Source organism: Dendrobates tinctorius, unplaced genomic scaffold (assembly GCF_039654945.1).
Source record: "Dendrobates tinctorius isolate UK_male_01 unplaced genomic scaffold, ASM3965494v1 ptg000079l, whole genome shotgun sequence".
NCBI lineage: Eukaryota > Metazoa > Chordata > Amphibia > Anura > Dendrobatidae > Dendrobates > Dendrobates tinctorius.
This window is the reverse complement of record NW_027361747.1, coordinates 9012822-9033368: the sequence shown is the minus strand read 5'-3', so window position 1 is coordinate 9033368 and position 20547 is coordinate 9012822. Positions and strand designations below refer to the sequence as shown.

The following is a 20547-nucleotide window of genomic DNA, read 5'->3' as shown; positions in this document are numbered from 1 at the left end:
TCACTGGCAACGGGAAAATCCTTTCCCTCAGGTCAATGGAAGGTCCTGACCACCGACGCGAGCCTGACAGATTGGGGTGCGGTGCACCTGCATCACAGGGCACAGGGCAAGTGGTCGCCAGTGGAAGCGAACATGCCCATCAACGTCTTGGAAATTCGGGCCATCTTCCTGGCATTGAGAGCCTTTCGTCACTTACTGGCAGCCTCTCATATCAGAGTACAGTCGGACAATGCCACGGCAGTGGCATATGTGAGTCACCAAGGCGGGACCCGCAGTACCCAGGCGATGAGAGAAGTGGCACATATCCTCCATTGGGCGGAAGACACGAGGTCGGTACTCTCTGCGGTCCACATTCCGGGTGTGGACAACTGGGAAGCCGACTTCCTAAGCAGACAAGGAATGGACTCGGGAGAGTGGTCTCTCCATCCCGAAATCTTTCGACAGATCTACCATCGCTGGGGGACCCCGGACGTGGACCTAATGGCATCCCATCTCAATGCCAAGGTCTCCAACTTCATGGCCAGGACACGCGATCCACGGTCGCTCGGAGCAGATGCCCTGGTTCAGGACTGGACCCAGTTCCAGCTTCTGTACATCTTTCCACCTCTCCCCCTGATATCCAGAGTCGTGAGGAAGATCAAACACGAGGGAGTTCCAACCATCCTGATCGCGCCAGACTGGCCCAGACGTACATGGTACGCCGACGTCGTACAACTTACAGCAGACGTCCCATGGCGTCTCCCCGACAGTCCCGATCTTCTGTCACAAGGCCCGTTCTTCCACCAGAACTCAGGGGCTCTCAATTTTACGGCGTGGCCCTTGAGACCTGGGTTCTAACCCAGGCAGGACTCTCAACGGACGTCATTAGAACCATGGTCAGGGCACGGAAGCCAGCCTCCGCCAAGATTTATTACCGTACCTGGAGAGCTTTCTTCACCTGGTGCGAATCTTGCGGCCAGATTCCACTCCCTTATTCCCTCCCAAAAGTCCTTGGCTTTCTCCAATCGGGCCTGGACGCCAGGTGTTAGCGCTCTCAGTGCTTTTTCAGAGGCGCATCGCTAACAAGCCGCAAATAAGGACCTTTCTCCAGGGGGTTTCCCTATTGGTTCCCCCCTACAGATGTCCACTGAAAACGTGGGACCTCTACCTGGTCCTGACAGCATTGCAGGCAACACCTTTCGAACCCCTTAAGGAAGTCCCACTCCGCATTCTATCACAGAAGGTGTTTTTTTCTGGTGGCAATCACCTCGCTTCGCAGGGTGTCTGAATTGTCAGCACTCTCCTGCAGACGGCCCTTCCTAGCCTTTCACCAGGACAAGGTGGTTCTCAGTACAGTCCCATCCATCCTTAAGAAGGTTGTGTCCAACTTCCACCTCAATGAGGAAATTTCACTGCCATCCCTTTGCCCGTTTCTGGTTCATAGAGTGGAGAAGGCTCTGCATACGCTTGACCTCGTCAGGGCATTGCGTGTATACGTGTCTAGGACTGCACCCTTCCGGAAGTCTGATTCCCTTTTCCTTCTTCCGGAAGGCGTTCGCAAGGGTCTGCCGGCTTCCAAAGCTACCCTTGCCAGGTGGATCAAGTCCACCATACAAGAGGCTTACCGCCTTAACAATTTTCCTCTTCCGGCCGGTATCACGACACACTCTACGCGGGCAGTAGGGGCCTCCTGGGCCATTCGGCACAACAGGTGTGTAAGGCGGCCACTTGGACTAGCTTACACACGTTTACGAAACACTACAGAGTTCATACCCAGTCCTCAGCGGATGCGAGCCTTGGTAGACTGGTTCTGCAGGCGGCAGTGCCCCAAGTTTAGGGACCTGTCTGCACAATATTCGTCCATTGCTTCCCACCCAGGGACTGCTTTGGGACGTCCCATGGTTCTGTGTCGCCCAATGAGGCGACAGAGTAAAGGAGATTTTTGTGTACTCACCGTAAAATCTCTTTCTCTTAGCCTCTAATTGGGAGACACAGCTCCCACCCTGTTGCCCTTACGGGCCATTGTTACGGTTGAGTTCTCATATTGTTCTTGGAGCTCTTACATGGTGGCCTTATTACAGGCATGGTTATGTTATTTCTGTTAACGTTCTCCTAATGCTTTTGCACGAAACTGGAGAAGGCTGACGCCGTCCAGGGGTGTATACTGCAGAGGAGGAGCCATAGTTAATCTTTTTCAGATAATGCATAGTGTCGCCTCCTAATGGACAGCAGCATAACACCCATGGTTCAGTGTCCCCCAATTAGAGGCTACGAGAAAGAGATTTACGGTGAGTACACCAAAATCTCCTTTTTTCAATGGGAAAAAGGTGGGTAATTTCAACTTTTAGGGCTTTTTTTTATACACTTTTCACTGTTATTGTTGGCATCTAGCAGAAATCGCGGTCTCCTTTGAAGCTTGGTCACAGGCTTTCTAAGGAGCTTCTTAATAACAGGCACTGGGGGGTCATCAGCTGACCCTCGGCTGTCAGGACAACTATCGGCGACACACAATCACATCAGAGATTGACGTGTGTGCATGTCGGCGCATGTTAAATGCCGCTGTCCGAGATTGACAGCAGCATTTACTAGGTTAACAATCAAATGCGGAGCACTGTTTATTTAGTGCTATAATATAAACTATTTTGTAATTTACTTGAATTAAAATTTCCGTATCCTTCTCAAATTACACTGTCTAACTTCATACGGGGATACTCAGACGAAGTGTCATCAGAGGACTGAGCCGCAACCTCTGTCTCCTCCCTGAAACGAAACATCATTAGTGACCTTCATTTCAGGGGCTCGTCCCTCAGCTGTGCGCTGTGTAATGTGCACAAAGACAGCATCTTCTCTCCAACTCAGATCAGTAGTAACGAGATGTCACCAGAGCTATATACACACATGGCTTGTTTGCATTTTTTTCTGCAGTTAAAACCTATTCTCTTGGCAGTAAAAAAGCTGCAAGCAAAAAGCAGGATTTTTTGCTGCCTTTCTTGCTGCGTTTTCAGGATCAAGCATGAACAATGCAAGGTGTTAAGCCACCAAAGTTCATATGAAAAAAATCACAACTGCATTCGTTTTGCATAGTTTACTTAAGACATTGGCAGTGCATAGAGCTGATCAGGCTTTGTTTACGTTAACAAATATCACTAATTTAAACTGTACTAAAACTACCAGCTTTTTTTCACTAAAGCCCCCGTCACACACAGCGATCTCGCTAGCGAGATCGATGCTGAGTTACAAGTTTTGTGATGCAACAGCGATCTCACCAGCGAGATCGCTGTGTGTGACACTTATCAGCGACCGGCCCCCCCGCCGGGTATCGCTGATCGTGCTCGAATGGCCTGGACATTTTTTTGATCGTTGGTCTCCCGCTGGCCAGCACGCATCGCTGCATGTGACAGGCGGGAGACCAGCGAGCTGGAGCCTGGTAACCAAGTAAACCCGATGTTTACCTTGGTTACCAGCTCCCTGCACCAGCGTGCTGGTATCTTAACGTACACTGCGGGTAACTAAGCGACATGCGTCGCTTGTTACCCGCGTGTCGCTGTCCTGATCGCTGCTGAGATCTGCCTGTTTGGCAGCTCACCAGCGATCATGTAGTGACACACGAGCGATCCTGACAAGGTCAGATCGTTGTCGGGATCGCTGGTGAGTCGCTATGTGTGACGGGGCCCTAACTCATTGCTTTCTTTGGTGGAAAAAAAAAACAGAGCAAGAAAATCGCAACGTGTAAACATAGCTTGAGAGTATGTTGTAAAACTACCCTGTTTGCAGAGACCAGCACCGCTCCCGCAAGTGACATCTATTGCAGGGGCGGCGCTGGTCTCTGCAAGCCAAATATTTGTGTTATGGCACAATGAAAGTGAAAGGGAAATGGAAATAAAATATTGTCTCATGGTAAGTTCACACTAGACTTTTTTTTTTTTTTTTTTCAGTGTTTTTTTTTCTGCAGCAAAACCTGATCTCTTGGCAGGAAAGAAGCTGCAGAAAAACAGCATGTTTTCCTTGTGTTTTTTGCGGCGGTTTTGGCATGCTAGATTTGTTTCTTGTGCATGCTGATAAAGTTTAGTATTGGGAAAAAAAAGTCCTTTTCTATAGAATCAGGTTTAGGCACAAAAAATGTAGCAAAAACTGATACTTGTGTTTTGGGTGCGTTCTTTCACCACCCATTCAAGTCAGTGGGTGAAAAATGCTGAAAGAAGTGATGTGCTCTATTGTGCAAAAAAACATGCAAAGCACAAAATCCTGATGACAAAAAAAACGTGTGCAGGAGATTTCTGAAATCTCATAGACTTTGCTGGTACTGTAAAACACAGCTGAAAATTTGCATAAAAAAAGCCTAGTGTGAACTTAGCCTTAAAGGGATGGAGTAAACTACACCTGCCTCCATTATCTTGCACACTTCATAAAACAATAAAAAGCAAACCCTGTTATGATTATCACATGGCTTGTAATTACAGCAGTGTTCAGATGATGTCTTGGCTCCCAGTCGTTTGTGTACCCCAAAACATGCACTTTGGAGTGGGCACAGACGGAAGAGGGCCTCTGTGTAAGAGCAGTATATGGGATCTTTTCAGTCCAATAATGTCTCTGTGGCAGTAGCTGTTTTCTTCTTTTAGGTGTAAGTGGCCCCTTTACCGTGGGCACCTCTGCAACTGCACAGGTTGCACCAATGTGTTGTCCGCCCCTGGGTGCGCTGACAGCAGTGTGAGACACGTCGTTGCAGGATGTTTTTCTCGCCTTCTGTCGCCGCAGGAATTCATTATGATGACCATGGCTATTGGCAGTTTGGATTTCTCAATAATAATTTAATACCTTTTTCTTTGGTTTAGAAAACTGACTTTGGCTGGCGAGAACGAAAAGAATACGTTAATTTCATGCAAAAATCAGTGTCCAAAAGAGGTAAGGTCTGGCTGAGGATGGTGTATAGTCTGCCATCTGTTACTGTTCTGTAAGGTGTAGGGGTTGATTAAGCTCCAATGTACCCCCCCCCCCCCCCCGTGCATAGGGTCCTAATCTTCCTTCCTCCAATTTTGTATGTGTTTCCAATATGGCTTCCTGGTTTATCACTCTGTGGCTTTGCAGTATTGGGGTCCTGGGTACAAATGCCACCAAGGACAACATTCTCAAGACGTTTCTATGTTCTCCTTCGACTCAAGCATTTATTTTAAATGTTTACAAATTTACAAAACAAAACCCAGCAAACAATGTTGGAATTCCTTTTTTTTCCCACGAGCAGCGTGAATCAGAGCCTCGTATTGCTCCAGCCTTTCAGAGAAAGTGTAGATGACTTTTGGCACCGTCATGGCCAGCCTCTACCACTCCAGGTGATGGACAGGTCCTCTTCTTTGTGTCGATCATCTGGAGTGGCGCTGGGGAAAGCCATCCGGGGATGGCGCCGGACTAGTCTCATCTCTACATATGGTCCCCAGCTGGATCTTAAACTATATTTTCCCTGAAATGCAGCCAGGCTCTGTGATTCATGCTTCTCGCAGGTTTTAGGCAGCATGGCTTGAGTGGCAGCTTTAAATAACGACTGTTTTTACAGTGGTAGGTTGTTCGGGACATGGTGATACGAAATAAGTATACATTTTTGTTTTTCTTTTTACTTGAAAAATTGGGAAAAAAAATCCATAATGTATTTTGCTGTTTATTTTACATTTTTACACATTTATTTTTATTTAATTTTTTTTTACCTAGTTCCAATATGGTACTTGAGCAACTCAATAGTCTGATCACTGGACTAATGCTTTGCAGTATTCGTGTTTTCTCGTTCGCCTTATTGGGGGACACAGAGACCTTGGGTGTATGCTGCTGCCACTAGGAGGCTGACACTATGCACAAAAAAAGATAGCTCCTCCTCCGCAGTGTACACCCCACCGACCGGCAGAGAATTCCTCAGTTTAGCTTAGTGTCAGTAGGAGGTGGACACGGGTCTTTTATTAGACCCATATCTACCTCGTCGTGCGTCGTTCCTTTTCAGGTTCTACGGAGGGATACAGAGTGAAAAGTCACATCTGTACTCCCACATGGAGTCTGCAAGTACGGCGTGTACTGCCACCCCGTATCCTTGCAGTTCTCCGCGGCAGGACCAGCCAGACGGACGCCGACACCAAGACGTGCCAGCGACTCCAGGGGTCCTTGTCGCCAGTCTCCCTCCCACTCGCCTACCAGAGCCTGTCGGTTGGATGAGACGCAAGACTTCTTCAGACAGGTAACGGATCGTGGATGGGTGAGTATTAGGCCCCGGCTTCATATTTATTTACCTGGCTGCCCATTCCCGACGGTCACCTCTTCAATGGTCACAGGGGTAGGCGCTGCGGTCGCTCGCAGTCGCCACAAGGCTATAGGCAGCTCAATGTTGCTGGGCATCCCCCCCCTTCCCTCCCCCCTTTCTGGGTACAGGGAGCACAGGGTTTTTTCCCATTGGGAGCGACTTGCGACTGCGGCGTCCCACTTTTTTGGACCTCCGCGCCGACCCCCTGCTGACAGGCGGCCGCCGCAACTAATTTAGGCCCCGGCTTCAGTTCGGGCCCACCGCTGCGTCGCGGCCACGCCCCCCGCCCCTTTCTTCTAAGCGGGCTTCTCTCCCGCTCTTCCCAGGCCCTCCCACCGCCTGTCCTTCACCTGCCCAGCCTGTTATTGGCTAGAGGGCGGTGAATCGTTAACCCTGCGTGGTGCTCCGCCCTCCCTCCTCTCCTAAGGCGCGCTTTTTCTCAGGACGGCGCCATTTTCCCAGCCTGTTAGCCGGGCACCAGCTCCTCACTGGACAGCATCTTCTCCAGCTGGTTTTTTTCAGGAGGTCTGTCGGCCGGATTTCGCTCTGACCTGCATCCACTGACAGGTCGCAGAGCATCGCTTCTGGGGACACCGGACCGTGAGTAGCTCTGCACTGCAGACTGACCCTTCTCCGCCCTCTGTCCCCCAACCTTCCGGCATTACCTCAGCTTTTCACTATGTCTAAGTCTGATCGTACCCGCTCTACCGCCCCCCCCCCTGCACTTTAGTCAAGTACTTTGCATGTTCTTCGTGCAATCGCAAACTTCCCTCAGGCCAGTCCACTCCCCTCTGCCTGGATTGTAGCAATCCAATTCAGCCTGACGCCGTCCAGGAGCCATCTGCGGCCCCAGGTGAGAGTGAGCCCCCCATGCCTGGCTGGGCCTCCTCGCTATCTCAATCAGTGGCAGACCTCACCAGGGTGTCTCAGTCCCTGGTGGCCGTTCTTGATAAGTTGCCCCTGGACTCTTCAGCAGGGCCAAGCAGGTCCCAAATTGTTCCATCTGAATCAGCCAGCGGTAGTCGCAAAAGACCCAGGCAAGATTCCCAGCCGGAATCCTCTCCTAGTCCCATCTCACCGCATAGCCCTTCTCACCAGTCTCCCTCTCGGGCCTCCTCTCCCGAGTCAGGGGAAGCGCTTTCGGACAGGTCATCTGAGGGGATTTTAGAGCTGGATTCAGACTAGGATGCAAGCATGAAGGTCACAGTGCAGGACCTCATTGCTGCGATCCATCATACCTTCGATATTGCTGACTCCCCTGCGAAATCCTAAGATCAGGAGGTTTCGTTCAGACGGGCAGAAACTCCCTCCAGGGTTTTTCCTTTCCATTCCCAGTTTGGGAAAATTTTTACCAAGGAAAGAGAGGATCCGATCAGACGCTTTCAAAGAGGAAAACGTCTCGGCATACTCTACCCATTTGCTAAGGAGCTCACGGACAACTGGTCGGCCTCTCCCTCGGTCGATCCGCCCGTGTCCAGGCTATCCAATAACACGGTTCTCCCGCTTTCAGGCGTGGCGTCCCTAAAGGATTCTAATGACAGGATTATAGAATCCCTGGCGAAGTCTGCCTTTGAAGCGGCTTCAGCGGCGGTGTGTCCAATCTTTGCTTCATCCTGGACAGCAAAGACCATAGCCACGTGGGCAGACGACCTTCGGCAGGGCATCTTAGATAAGGCGCAACCGGAGCATTTGGCCAATCTCGCCAATCAGATCTCCCATGCTGGGGACTATCTTCTCTCCGCTTCCTTGGATGCTGCATCCTGTGCAGTTCAGGCATCAAGCAACGTTATTGCAATTCGACGTACACTTTGGCTAAATGCATGGCAAGCGGACTTGTCTTCTAAAAAGTCCCTCACTAACCTGCCTTTTCAGGGGGTGTGCCTCTTTGGGTCCCAATTGGACCAGATTATTAAGGATGCCACCGGAGGCACGAGTTCACTCCTCCCTCAGTCCAAGCCTCGCAGACCCCCACTAAGGCGTCAGTTTCGACCCTTTCGGACTTTCCGCCGTTTCAATACGGCGGACAACTCCTCCAGCCAACAGAGACCGCAGGCTCGCCAGGAGAGAAGGAAAGTTTCCTTCAGACCCACTCCTTCCTGGCGACCCCACTCCTCCCAGGGCAGACCGTCCAGATCTAGATCTGGACGGTCTACTTCAGCATGACTATCATCGGGCACGCGAAGGGCCTTTCCAATTGGGAGGTCGACTTCTTTCCTTCAGGGACGTTTGGCTGGCCGCCGTGGAGGACGCCTGGGTCAGGGAGGTCGTATCCTCAGGATACAAGATAGAGTTCGTCTCTCTCCCACGGGATCGTTTCTTCGAATCCCGGCCTCCAAAGGATCCAGCCTTGATCCCGGGGTTCTCTACAGCTATCGCCGCTCTCCTCAGTTCCGGGGTGATTGTGCCCGTTCCCGAATCGGAGCGCTTCACGGGGTTCTACTCGAACCTGTTTGTAGTGCCGAAAAAAGACGGCGCAGTTCGACCCATCTTGGATCTCAAGCTGCTCAACAAGAGGGTCCGCCTTCGCCACTTCCGCATGGAGTCGCTTCGCTCGGTCATCGCCTCCATGGAGGAGCAGGAATTCATGTGCTCAATAGACATCCAAGATGCCTATTTACATGTTCCAATTTTCTCCGGACATCAGAAGTTCCTGCGCTTTGCGATTCGACAGCACCACTACCAGTTTGTCGCACTGCCCTTCGGTCTTGCCACCGCTCCCAGAGTCTTCATGAAGATCATGGCTGCGTTGATGGCTTTGTTGAGTCAGAGGCCTCGTTCTTTTCCCGTACCTAGACGATATTCTGATCAAGGCTCCCTCATTCCAACAGGCTCACCAAAGTTTGTCAATCGTCCTGGACACTCTTTCCAATTTCGGGTGGATCGTCAACAGGAAAAAGTCCTGTCTGGTTCCTACCCAACGCCTGGTCTTTCTAGGTCTTCTGTTCGACACTCGTCGGTCAAGGGTCTTTCTCCCACAAGAAAAGATTCTCTCTCTGCAGCAGGAAGTACGATCGCTGCAGACCTCGCGATTCCCATCCCTCCGTACAGCCATGAGGGTCCTGGGAAAGATGGTCGCGGCGATAGAGGCAGTTCCCTTTGCCCAATTTCACGCCAGGCCTCTCCAGCAGGCCATTCTGTCGAAGTGGAACTGGTCGCCTCGGTCCCTGGATCGCCCTGTCCATCTTTCTTACCGGATCAAGCGGTCTCTCAACTGGTGGTTGTCGTCACCTCTCATTCTATCGGGTCGATCCTTCCTTCCCATTCACTGGCAGATAGTAACCACAGATGCCAGTCTCCTCGGTTGGGGTGCTGTGTTCCGCAACCACACTGTTCAGGGTCGATGGTCGGATCGGGAATCAGCGCTACCGATCAACGTTCTGGAGATTCGAGCGATCCATCTTGCTCTGGTCCACTGGGAAAGGCTCCTCAAGGGACTGCCGGTACGGATTCAGACAGACAACGCCACAGCGGTGGCATATGTCAACCGCCAAGGGGGAACACGGAGTGTCTCAGCCCTGGTGGAGGTGTCCAAGATTCTTCGTTGGGCGGAGATTTCCGTCCCGACAATTTCCGCGGTTCACATTCCCGGCGTAGACAACTGGGCCGCCGATTTTCTCAGCCGCGAGGGTCTCGCGGCGGGAGAATGGTCCCTACATCCGGAAGTGTTTCATCTGCTCTGCCTTCGGTGGGGAACCCCGGATGTAGACCTCATGGCGTCTCGCCTCAACAGGAAAGTCCCACAATTCGTGTCCAGGTCTCGGGACCCTCTGGCAGTGGGTGCTGACGCCCTGGCCGTTCCTTGGTCCCAGTTCGAACTTCCCTACCTGTTCCCTCCTCTGCCTCTTCTTCCCAAGCTGTTGAAGAAGATCAAGGCAGAAGGACTTCCGGTCATTCTCATCGCCCCGAATTGGCCCAGAAGGTCTTGGTTCGCGGACATTGTCAACCTTCTCGCGGACGCCCCCTGGAAGCTTCCAGACAGAACAGATCTGCTGTCTCAGGGTCCGATTTGCCACCCCAATTCTCGGCCGCTCAATTTAACGGCGTGGCTGTTGAGACCGAGGTTCTGAAACGAGCAGGATTTTCCGACCACGTAATTCAGACCATGATCCGAGCCAGAAAGCCATCATCTTCCAAGATTTACTGCCGTACTTGGAAGGCCTATTTCACTTGGTGTGAGACCAATGACGTCGCGCCCATGTCCTTTTCGCTCCCTTCAGTCCTAGCGTTTCTTCAGGCAGGATTGGATGCGGGGCTTGCCCTCAGTTCCCTGAAGGGTCAAGTTTCAGAAAACGTTGGCTTCCCGTCCTCAGGTTAAGACCTTTCTTCAGGGCGTGGCTCACACGGTCCCGCCGTACCGGGCGCCCGTGGATCCATGGGATCTTAATCTGGTTCTTGAGGTTCTGCAAGGTCCGCCCTTTGAACCCCTCAGGGATATTTCCCTTTCTCTCCTTTCTTGGAAGGTAGCCTTTCTGGTGGCCATCACCTCCGTCCGGCGCGTGTCGGAATTGGCAGCTCTTTCGTGCCGCTCTCCCTTTCCGGTTCTCCACCAGGATAAGGTAGTTCTGCGGCCTCCGCCCTCGTTCCTTCCGAAGGTGGTGTCCTCGTTTCACCTCAACGAGGATATCGTGCTCCCGTCCTTTTGTCCGAATCCAACTCATCCCCGAGAGCGGTTCTTGAACAAGCTGGACCTGGTTAGGGCGGTAAGAGTCTATCTGTCTAGGACGACTTCCTTGCGAAAGACAGAGTCTCTTTTCATTATCCCTGATGGAGCGCGGAAAGGTCACCCGGCGTCAAAAGCCACCATTGCTCGCTGGATCAGATCGGCTATCCTGGAAGCCTACCGTGTTAAGCGTCGCGGAGCCCCTCCGGGTATCAGGGCCCACTCTACTCGAGCAGTGGGTGCCTCCTGGGCGGTGCGCCACAGAGCTTCCGCACTGCAGCTTTGCAAAGCTGCAACATGGTCATCGGTTCACACGTTTGTGAAATTCTACAGAGTCCACACCTACGCTTCGGCGGATGCCAGCCTAGGTAGACGGATTCTGCAGGCCGCGGTGGTGAGTCCGCTGGCCTGATGGAAGTTTGTTTCCCACCCCAGGGACTGCTTTGGGACGTCCCAAGCTCTCTGTGTCCCCCAATAAGGCGAACGAGAAAACAGGATTTTTGGGTTGCTTACCGTAAAATCTGTTTCTCGGAGCCTTCATTGGGGGACACAGCACCCTCCCATGTTTTACAGCTCCTGTTCTTACTTTGGTTGAATGGTTACGGTTGAGTTGTTTATGTTGTCAACCTATTCTGTTACTTCTCCTACTGCTTTCTCACTAACTGAGGAATTCTCTGCCGGTCGGTGGGGTGTACACTGCGGAGGAGGAGCTATCTTTTTTTGTGCATAGTGTCAGCCTCCTAGTGGCAGCAGCATACACCCAAGGTCTCTGTGTCCCCCAATGAAGGCTCCGAGAAACAGATTTTACGGTAAGCAACCCAAATATCCTGTTTTACAGTGTACGAGACCTCTAGTGTCACACTGACAGTAGACCTATTACTTATCGCAGGGCCATTCAGGCTCCATAACTGGCAGACACGGAGGTCAATGTTTGAACTTAGATTGCTGTGACAGCCATCAACACTCTGGGATCATGGCACAGTGGTGCCACTGGGGTTAAATAGGCTTTCCCCACCCTCTCACTACCATTCTAAATGCCACCGTCAATATTGACTATGCCTTCTAGAGGGTACAACAACCATGATCAGTACTGGCTCTTAACCTGGCTGTTGCTGCAGAAGCTTGACTGTCAGTTAAAGGGTTATTGCAAAAAAGCAGGTTCTCTTTGATCCTTGGGATGGGAGATAACATGTTGATTGGGGTGGTCCCACTGGCTGAGACTTCCAGCAAGGAGCTCTGCGGCCAAGTCCTGGACAGAGGTGTGCAGTATCCATGAATGGAGGAGAGGCTGCTCATATGTACTTAATTCAGGACAAGGCTGCAAACCATTCTTATGGTTCCAGAGCCCCCATCTCTGGATTTCTGGTGATCCCAGGATCGGAACCCAGTGATCATCTAGTAATCAGCTATTTTGTGGATTGGGAATAACTTGCTTTTTCGGGGGTATAACCTTTTAAGCTGAGCTCACACAGTAATCACACTGGGCAAAGCTCCTGTGCCAGCACAATGACAATGACATACTGGTATATCTAATTGTAGGATCATCTTCCCAAATAGGATGTATCAGTACAATACTCCTTTTTCACAATTATTAGTCCATTTACCCAGAAGGCAGGTCATGTGAAAAAAAACCACTCTAACCTCTTAGCAGCCACCTATAACCTTACCATCTCTTGAATCGGTTAGGCACTTGAGTGTTCTTTTTAGGCTGCAATTCACATCACAACCACTGGGTGGCCACACATAGACATGTAGCATAAACATTTCTTGACATAGTAGCAGAAAATTATGTTTTTTGTTTTATTTGTTCTGGGTTTTTTTTTTTTTTTCTTTCAAAGCTGAGAATCTGTACACATTTCTTGCTGAAGAATGTCCCACATAGACTCTGTCATCCAAAATTGGTTATCGAATGGAATATGGAACCGCACTAACCAAATTCTTGAAGCTCCTCAGCTCTTAAATAATGCAAATAAATCTTCTCATGTAAGCCAGGCAGTGCTTTAGGGGTTTCTCATAGTCTTTGACTTCTGATCTAATTAGTTTCTAAGTTAACTAAAAAGATATTTTCCGCTTAGTTGGGGCAGCTATTTTTGCAGTTATGTGCCAACTGACCTTCCTGCTCTACATAAGCTATTTTTAGGGAATCAATAAGAAAAGAAAGTGTTTTGTGCCTTTTGGATTAGTTTATCAGATCTTGCACTAATGCATTAGGAAACATTCTGAGAATTACACTGCCGTTATCTTTGCTTCTTTCCTGCTGACATATTGTGGACTGTGTTTTTCGATAACATTGTGGAGTTTATTAAAGAACAATGTAAGTAGTCAGAGGCACAAAATCCTAAGGATAATCTGATTAACCGTAGAAAATCAACACTTTGGTTGCAATAAGTTTTGTTTTTCAAACTTTACTTTTCACAAATGCTTTGGAAAATGTTTGTTATAACATACCCATAGCACTTGATGAAGGGTTAAAATGGTCATTCGCTTCAACAAACTTTGTGTAAATCATTAGTACAAAACTTTATCATCTTTCTCCACTTATGTGCCTCTTCTTCTTGAACTCGCCATAGACTCTGAAAGAACAGCTCAAATCCAACTTGGTCAAAGCCAGACAGGCTAACTGAGGTATCAGGTCACAGAGCCTGTTAAACTTTGTCTATAGGGGAAAGGGGAAGAGGAGTGAGGAGCACAGTGAACAACCTCACAGACACAGGCAGGGCGTGCTGCATCCTCCTGCAAACCTTTCTACTAATCTGCAGACTTTCAAAAGTTGTCTGGTTCAGAAATGAATGTGCTATTTCTTAATAATTTTGTTGTGTTGAATTCAAATATCACAATGTAAACTATCAATTGGCTCAAGTTTCTATGATATCAGAGATCTTTTGTTTTACTACTTACTACTTTACATTTCTATGCATTAGCTACACAATTTTGTATTCATTACTTTTAAACTTTTTATTTCCATAAACCTAGTACTGTGCTTGCCTGCACAGGGGACTAGGTCCAGTGACATGCACAGCACTAATCATTGTGACATAACCCAGGGGAAGGGGAAGAGTCTTGAGGAGATCATTTGCATATTCCCAGTGCCTTCTGGGATAAGTGAAGAGTCTCCGCGAGCTCTACGATCACTGGGTTTTGGCCGTTGCAGCTGAAAAGAGGAAATCGGAAAACCAGGGGAAGAGTCTTGAGGAGATCATTTGCATATTCCCAGTGCCTTCTGGGATAAGTGAAGAGTCTCCGCGAGCTCTACGATCACTGGGTTTTGGCCGTTGCAGCTGAAAAGAGGAAATCGGAAAACCAGGGGAAGAGTCTTGAGGAGATCATTTGCATATTCCCAGTGCCTTCTGGGATAAGTGAAGAGTCTCCGCGAGCTCTACGATCACTGGGTTTTGGCCGTTGCAGCTGAAAAGAGGAAATCGGAAAACCAGGGGAAGAGTCTTGAGGAGATCATTTGCATATTCCCAGTGCCTTCTGGGATAAGTGAAGAGTCTCCGCGAGCTCTACGATCACTGGGTTTTGGCCGTTGCAGCTGAAAAGAGGAAATCGGAAAAAACGCGCGCCGAATTTTGGCTCATCTTTCATCGTTTTTAAGAAATCTCAAGATGGAAGAGGCCAGGAGCCATTTGGTGAGCTGCATTTCTTGCTACATGTTCACAGACTTACCAGTGGAAAAGCCAAATTTCACATGCCACAAATGCAAGCTTGTGTCCCTGTTGGAGGAAAAGTTGCAAAATCTCGAAGAGAGGTTGGCTACGTTGAAGATCATTAAGGAAGGTGAAGAGTTCTTGGACAGAGCAGAATTATCTCTTCATGTTACAGAAAGAGAAGAAATTCGAAGTGCACCTGAAGAAACAGAGGAATGGAGACATGTGACCCAGAGAAGCAGGAGGATCAGGAGGCAGTCAGCACCCATACTGCTCAGAAACCAGTACCAGGCTCTCACGCAGGAAAATGATGAAGAAATACATCAGGATAAGACTTTGCCAACAAACAGCAACCTTGTACGCCTTCAGAGTCCTCCTGGATGGAGAAAGAAAAATGTTGTGAAGAAGAAACGGAGAGTGGTGGTCATGGGGGATTCCCTGTTGAGAGGAACAGAGGCCGCTATCTGCAGACCGGATATAACTTCAAGAGAAATGTGCTGTCTTCCAGGTGCAAAAATTAAAGATGTGTCTGACAGGATATCAGGACTCTTCAGACCTACAGATGACTACCCATTCCTGCTACTACATGTGGGGACAAATGACACCGCAAGAAACAACCTGGAAACCATCTGCAGAGACTTTGAAGACTTAGGCAAGAAAGTGAAAGAACTGGGAGCGCAGGTGGTCTTCTCTTCCATCCTCCCAGTGGATGGCCATGGAACAAGGAGGTGGAATAAGATTCTGCAGGTGAACAACTGGCTACGTCGATGGTGCCGTCAGCAACAATTTGGATTTCTGGATCACGGAGTGAACTACTTATACGATGGACTACTTGCTAGAGATGGGGTGCACCTTACGAAGACTGGAAAGCATGTATTTGGAAGTCGCCTTGCTACACTTGTAAGGAGAGCTTTAAACTAGAACAACATGGGAAGGGAAGCAAAAGACCAGAAAAAGCCATACACCTGACAGATGCTATTGAGAACTCTGCTAATAGAAGTGGAAAGGAAGAACAAAGACGAAAGAATCTAATTAATAAAAATATTGGAGAAAGAGAAACCAATCACAAACTAAAATGTTTCTATACTAATGCACAAAGCATGGGCAACAAACAAGGAGAATTGGAACTACTAACACAGGAAAAGAAATATGATGTCATTGGAATCACTGAAACTTGGTGGGATGATACACATGATTGGAATACAAGACTAGAAGGATACAACTTATTTGCAAGACACAGACTTGATAAACGAGGAGGAGGTGTTGCATTGTATGTTAGAAACGAGTATATCTGCACAGAGATTGAAGCTTCAGAGACTGGGAGTTCTGTGGAAACTGTTTGGGTAAGAATACAAGGACAGAACAATGGAAAGGACACCATTGTAGGCATTTACTACAGGCCGCCTGTGCAAGCTGAAGATATGGATGAACTCTTTATGCATCAAATGGCCAAGTTCTCCAAAAAATATGACATAGTTGTCATGGGAGATTTCAACTATCCAGACATTTGTTGGGAATCTCTCTCAGGCAAAACTAACAGGTCAAGGAAATTCTTATCCTCTCTTGCTGACAACTTTATCTTCCAAAAGGTAGGGGAGAAAACAAGGGGAACTGCTACCTTGGATCTAATCCTTATAAACAGGGAGGAAATGGTTGAGGAGGTAAAAGTGGCTGGAACCCTAGGAGGTAGCGACCATGCTATTTTAGAATTTTGGATAACTAGAGGCGGAAGACCTGTGAAGACTCAGACGTCAAGGTTAGATTTCAGAAAGGCAGATTTTAAGGGATTCAGAAAGATAATTGGAGGGATCCAATGGCTGGATATCCTTAAAGACAAAAATGTCCAGGAAGGATGGGAAATCTTGAAAAATGAAATTCTCAAAGCACAGTTGTTAACAATTCCGAAAAGAGGGAAGAATAGGAAGCATTTAAGGAAACCAGGATGGGTGAACACAGAACTTAAGCACATGCTAAAAAGGAAGAAAAAAATGTTTATAAAATGGAAAGAGGGAGGCATATCTAAAGAAGAATATAATGCTGTCTGCAGAATCTGCAGGGCACAAATCAGATTAGCTAAAGCTGAAAATGAATTGAGGCTTGCAAGAGATGTCAAAAGCAATAATAAAGGATTTTGGGGATATGTCAAAAGTAAAAGAAAAGTCAAAGATGCTATAGGATTTTTACAGGATGAAAATGATGAAATGGTAAGACAGGATGTTGAGAAGGCTGAACTTTTAAATTCCTATTTTGCATCTGTTTTCTCTCAGAAAGGAAATGTAACACCAACTGTTATTCACTGTCCTATTAAGGGAATAGAAGAATCCAGGATATCTATAAACAGAAAGATAGTGAGGAAACACTTAGCTAACCTAAATGAATTCAAGTCTCCAGGTCCAGATGAATTACACCCCAGAGTACTGAAGGAGATAGCAGAAGAAATTTCTGAACCACTCTCCATAATCTTTGAAAATTCTTGGAGAACAGGAGAAGTGCCAGAAGACTGGAGAAGAGCAAATGTTGTTCCTATCTTCAAAAAAGGGAAGAAGGTGGACCCAGGCAACTATAGGCCGGTGAGTCTGACTTCTATACCAGGAAAGATCTTTGAACAAATTATTAAACAACATGTAAGTCAATACCTGGATAAGAATGAAGTGATCAAACAGAGTCAGCATGGGTTTGTAACTAATAAGTCATGTCAGACTAACTTAATTTCCTTCTATGACGGTATCACTGATTGGGTGGATCAAGGAAATGCTGTAGATATAGTATATCTTGACTTCAGCAAAGCATTTGACAAAGTCTCTCATACAATCCTTATTGAAAAAATGACTAAGTATGGAATGGACAAGGCAACTGTTAGGTGGATTCATAGCTGGCTTAGTGATCGGACCCAAAGAGTGGTCGTAAATGGCTGCACATCCAGTTGGAAGAATGTCTCAAGTGGGGTACCACAGGGCTCTGTCCTGGGCCCTGTATTGTTCAACATCTTTATCAACGATTTAGATGAAGGAATTGAGGGTAAACTGATTAAATTTGCTGATGACACAAAGCTAGGAGGGATAGCTAATACTAGAGAAGAGAGAGAGAGGATTCAAAAAGATTTAAATAAACTGGAGAAGTGGGCAGTAACTAACAGAATGGTTTTTAACAGGGAGAAATGCAAAGTACTACATCTGGGCAATAAAAATGAAAAAAGCATATATAGAATGGGAGGAATAGGGCTAAGTGACAGCACATGTGAAAAAGACTTGGGTATACTAATAGATCACAGACTGAATATGAGTCAACAGTGTGATGCAGCAGCAAAAAAGGCAAATGCAGTTCTAGGATGTATTAACAGAAGCATACAGTCTAGATCACGTGAAGTCATTATTTCCCTCTACTCCTCTTTGGTCAGACCTCATCTGGAATATTGTGTCCAGTTTTGGGCACCACATTTTAAAAAAGACATCAACAAACTGGAGCAAGTTCAGAAAAGAGCGACCAGAATGGTGACCGGTCTGCAAACCCTGTCTTATGAGGAAAGGTTGCAGGATTTGGGAATGTTTAGTTTGCAAAAGAGAAGACTGAGAGGAGACTTAATTGCTGTCTACAAATATCTAAAGGGCTGTCACATTGTAGAAGGATCAACTTTATTCTCATTTGCACAAGGAAAGACTAAAAGCAATGGGATGAAACTGAATGGGAGGAGACACAGATTAGATATTAGAAAAAACTTTTTGACAGTTAGAGTGATCAATGAGTGGAACAGGCTGCCATGAGAAGTGGTGAGTTCTCCTTCAATGGAAGTCTTCAAACAGAGGCTGGACAGACATCTGACTGGGATGATTTAGCGAATCCTGCTTTGAGCAGGGGGTTGGACCAGATGGCCCAGGAGGTCCCTTCCAACTCTACGATTCTATGATTCTATGATTCTATGAACCCCAGTAAGCCAGGTAACAGATGATGCAGGTTGTAAGCCAATAAGGTCATGAGACAAACCTCTATATGATGAGATGCCAAGAATATAATGTATTTTTTTAGTGTTCTAGTCACACATACAGAGCTCTGCTACATCTCCTTTGGTTTTGAATGACACGCTGCCCTTCCCCCCCATTGGTTTGTAAAGTACACTGAGCTCACAAACATCCCCCCTTCACAGCTGCATACCTCCTCAGTGTGCCTGTGTAATTCTATACCACTCTTTCCCCCTCCCTTGGGAATGTGGTTTGGTATGGGCAAAACCAGCCTTGTTTAGAAGCACATGGTTCCATTGTGTATCTAAGATCAAATATAATGGCGCAGATTATTTATATATACAAGAAACCTATATTTTTGAGATCTACATCATTAGAGCTATTCACCACAGCGTTTTTGCATCTCCTCGCTCACTAGGAACTGAGAAACAGGTATCTGCTTCCCCGTAATACCTAGAGATAAGATGTTTAGTCTCAAATGGAAGATGATGATGAGTAGTAGGAGGAGGAGCGCCGAGAGATGGCTGCTCTGGCATGAGGCTCCTGAGTTTTTTAGTTTTTTCCCCATTTAAGTGTTAATTCTCCCTTTGGTTCACTCACCATTGCGTAGCTACAGGATTCGGCAGAGCTGGGAGTAGTGTGGACACTGCGATCAGCTGGGACCGGTGTCTTTCTGTCCTCGTGGAGCTCCGTGCCTGGATTCAGCTGGGAGAGAGTGAAGCTGCTGGCTGCCTGCCAACTTTCCTACAACTTGTACCCATTTCCGGCAAGCAGATGATCCCAGGATAGGAAACCAGGTGGAGTGTGCGGTGCTGGAGTTGTTCTGGAGATCTTGTGGTCCATGTGGAGCTGTAGGGCTACAGGATTCGGCAGAGCTGGGAGTAGTGTGGAAACTGCGACCAGCTGGGACCGGTGTCTTTCTGTCCTCGTGGAGCTCCGTGCCTGGTTTCAGCTGGGAGAGAGTGAAGCTGCTGGCTGCCTGCCAACTTTCCTACAACTTGTACCCATTTCCAGCAAGCAGATGATCCCGGGATAGGAAAACTGGTGGAGTGTGCGGTGCTGGAGATGTTCTGGAGATCTTGTGGTCCAGGTGGAGCTGAAGGGGTGAGCTGGGCAGGTTTGGACTGACTGTTGGCGTGTCCTCTGATGTCCCTGTCTTGTTGCACCCATGCCCTCCCCCCCAGCAGTGCTGGGAGCACCCTTTATGGAAAGTTGTACATTTAACTCTGCTAAGCTGTGACTGTTCAGTCTTTATAGCTACAAGCTGAGTGTAATCATGGCCACTGCACTCTGTAAACCTACTCTTATGATTTCAAGGGACGATTTATTATTCTGGAATCATCCGCAATTTCTCATGGACTCCCCTTCTTGGAGCATGATTGCTAATTCAACAATTGAGTACATAAAATCCATTACTTCTGTGAAACCTGTGGAGGTGTACTGCAAGAGAGGTAGCGTCCTGGCACGCCTTCGGAGGAGAGGGTTCAGAACAGCTCTTCCTTCACTCCACTTGGCTAATGTCTGTTCCTTATCTAACAAAATGGAGGATCTGAGCTTACTTTGTAACATGAGATCTGATATGGCCAATTCAGCTGCTCTTTGTTTTACTGAGACCTGGTTGAATGAGACCATCCCTGATTGTAGTCTGGATCTACCTGGTTTTGTTATCTACAGAGCTGACCATGATTGTGTAGCTTCAGGTAAACAAAGGGGGGGTGGGGTATGTCTCTACATCAACACTAGCTGGTGCTGTGATGTTAACATACTGGGAAAAGGTTGCTCTCCAGATCTAGAGTACCTTGCACTCAATTGTAGACCATTTTACTCTCCAAGAGAGTTTTCATCTATGGTTCTGGTTGCAGTATATATTACCCCTCAAGCATCTGTTAAAGCTGCTATTGGTGAATTAGCTTGGAAAATATCAGAATGGGAGAAAGGATCTCCAGAAGCATTTGTGATCGTAATGGGGGACTTTAACAAAAGAAAACTCAACCTGGATCTCCCCAAATTTACTCAACATATAAACTG

The 20547-nt window shown here is 47.8% G+C and overlaps 1 protein-coding gene across 3 annotated transcripts in view; it reads left to right on the top strand.

Moving 5' to 3' along the window:
• NFXL1 (nuclear transcription factor, X-box binding like 1) overlaps positions 1–20547 on the top strand; it is a 236301-nt gene that overhangs the window by 139388 nt on the left and 76366 nt on the right. For all 3 annotated transcript variants that reach the window (XM_073583468.1, XM_073583466.1, XM_073583467.1), the window contains exon 19: positions 4812–4881. In XM_073583468.1, the coding sequence (XP_073439569.1) occupies positions 4812–4881 (70 nt within the window). The remainder of the gene's footprint in view (positions 1–4811; positions 4882–20547) is intronic.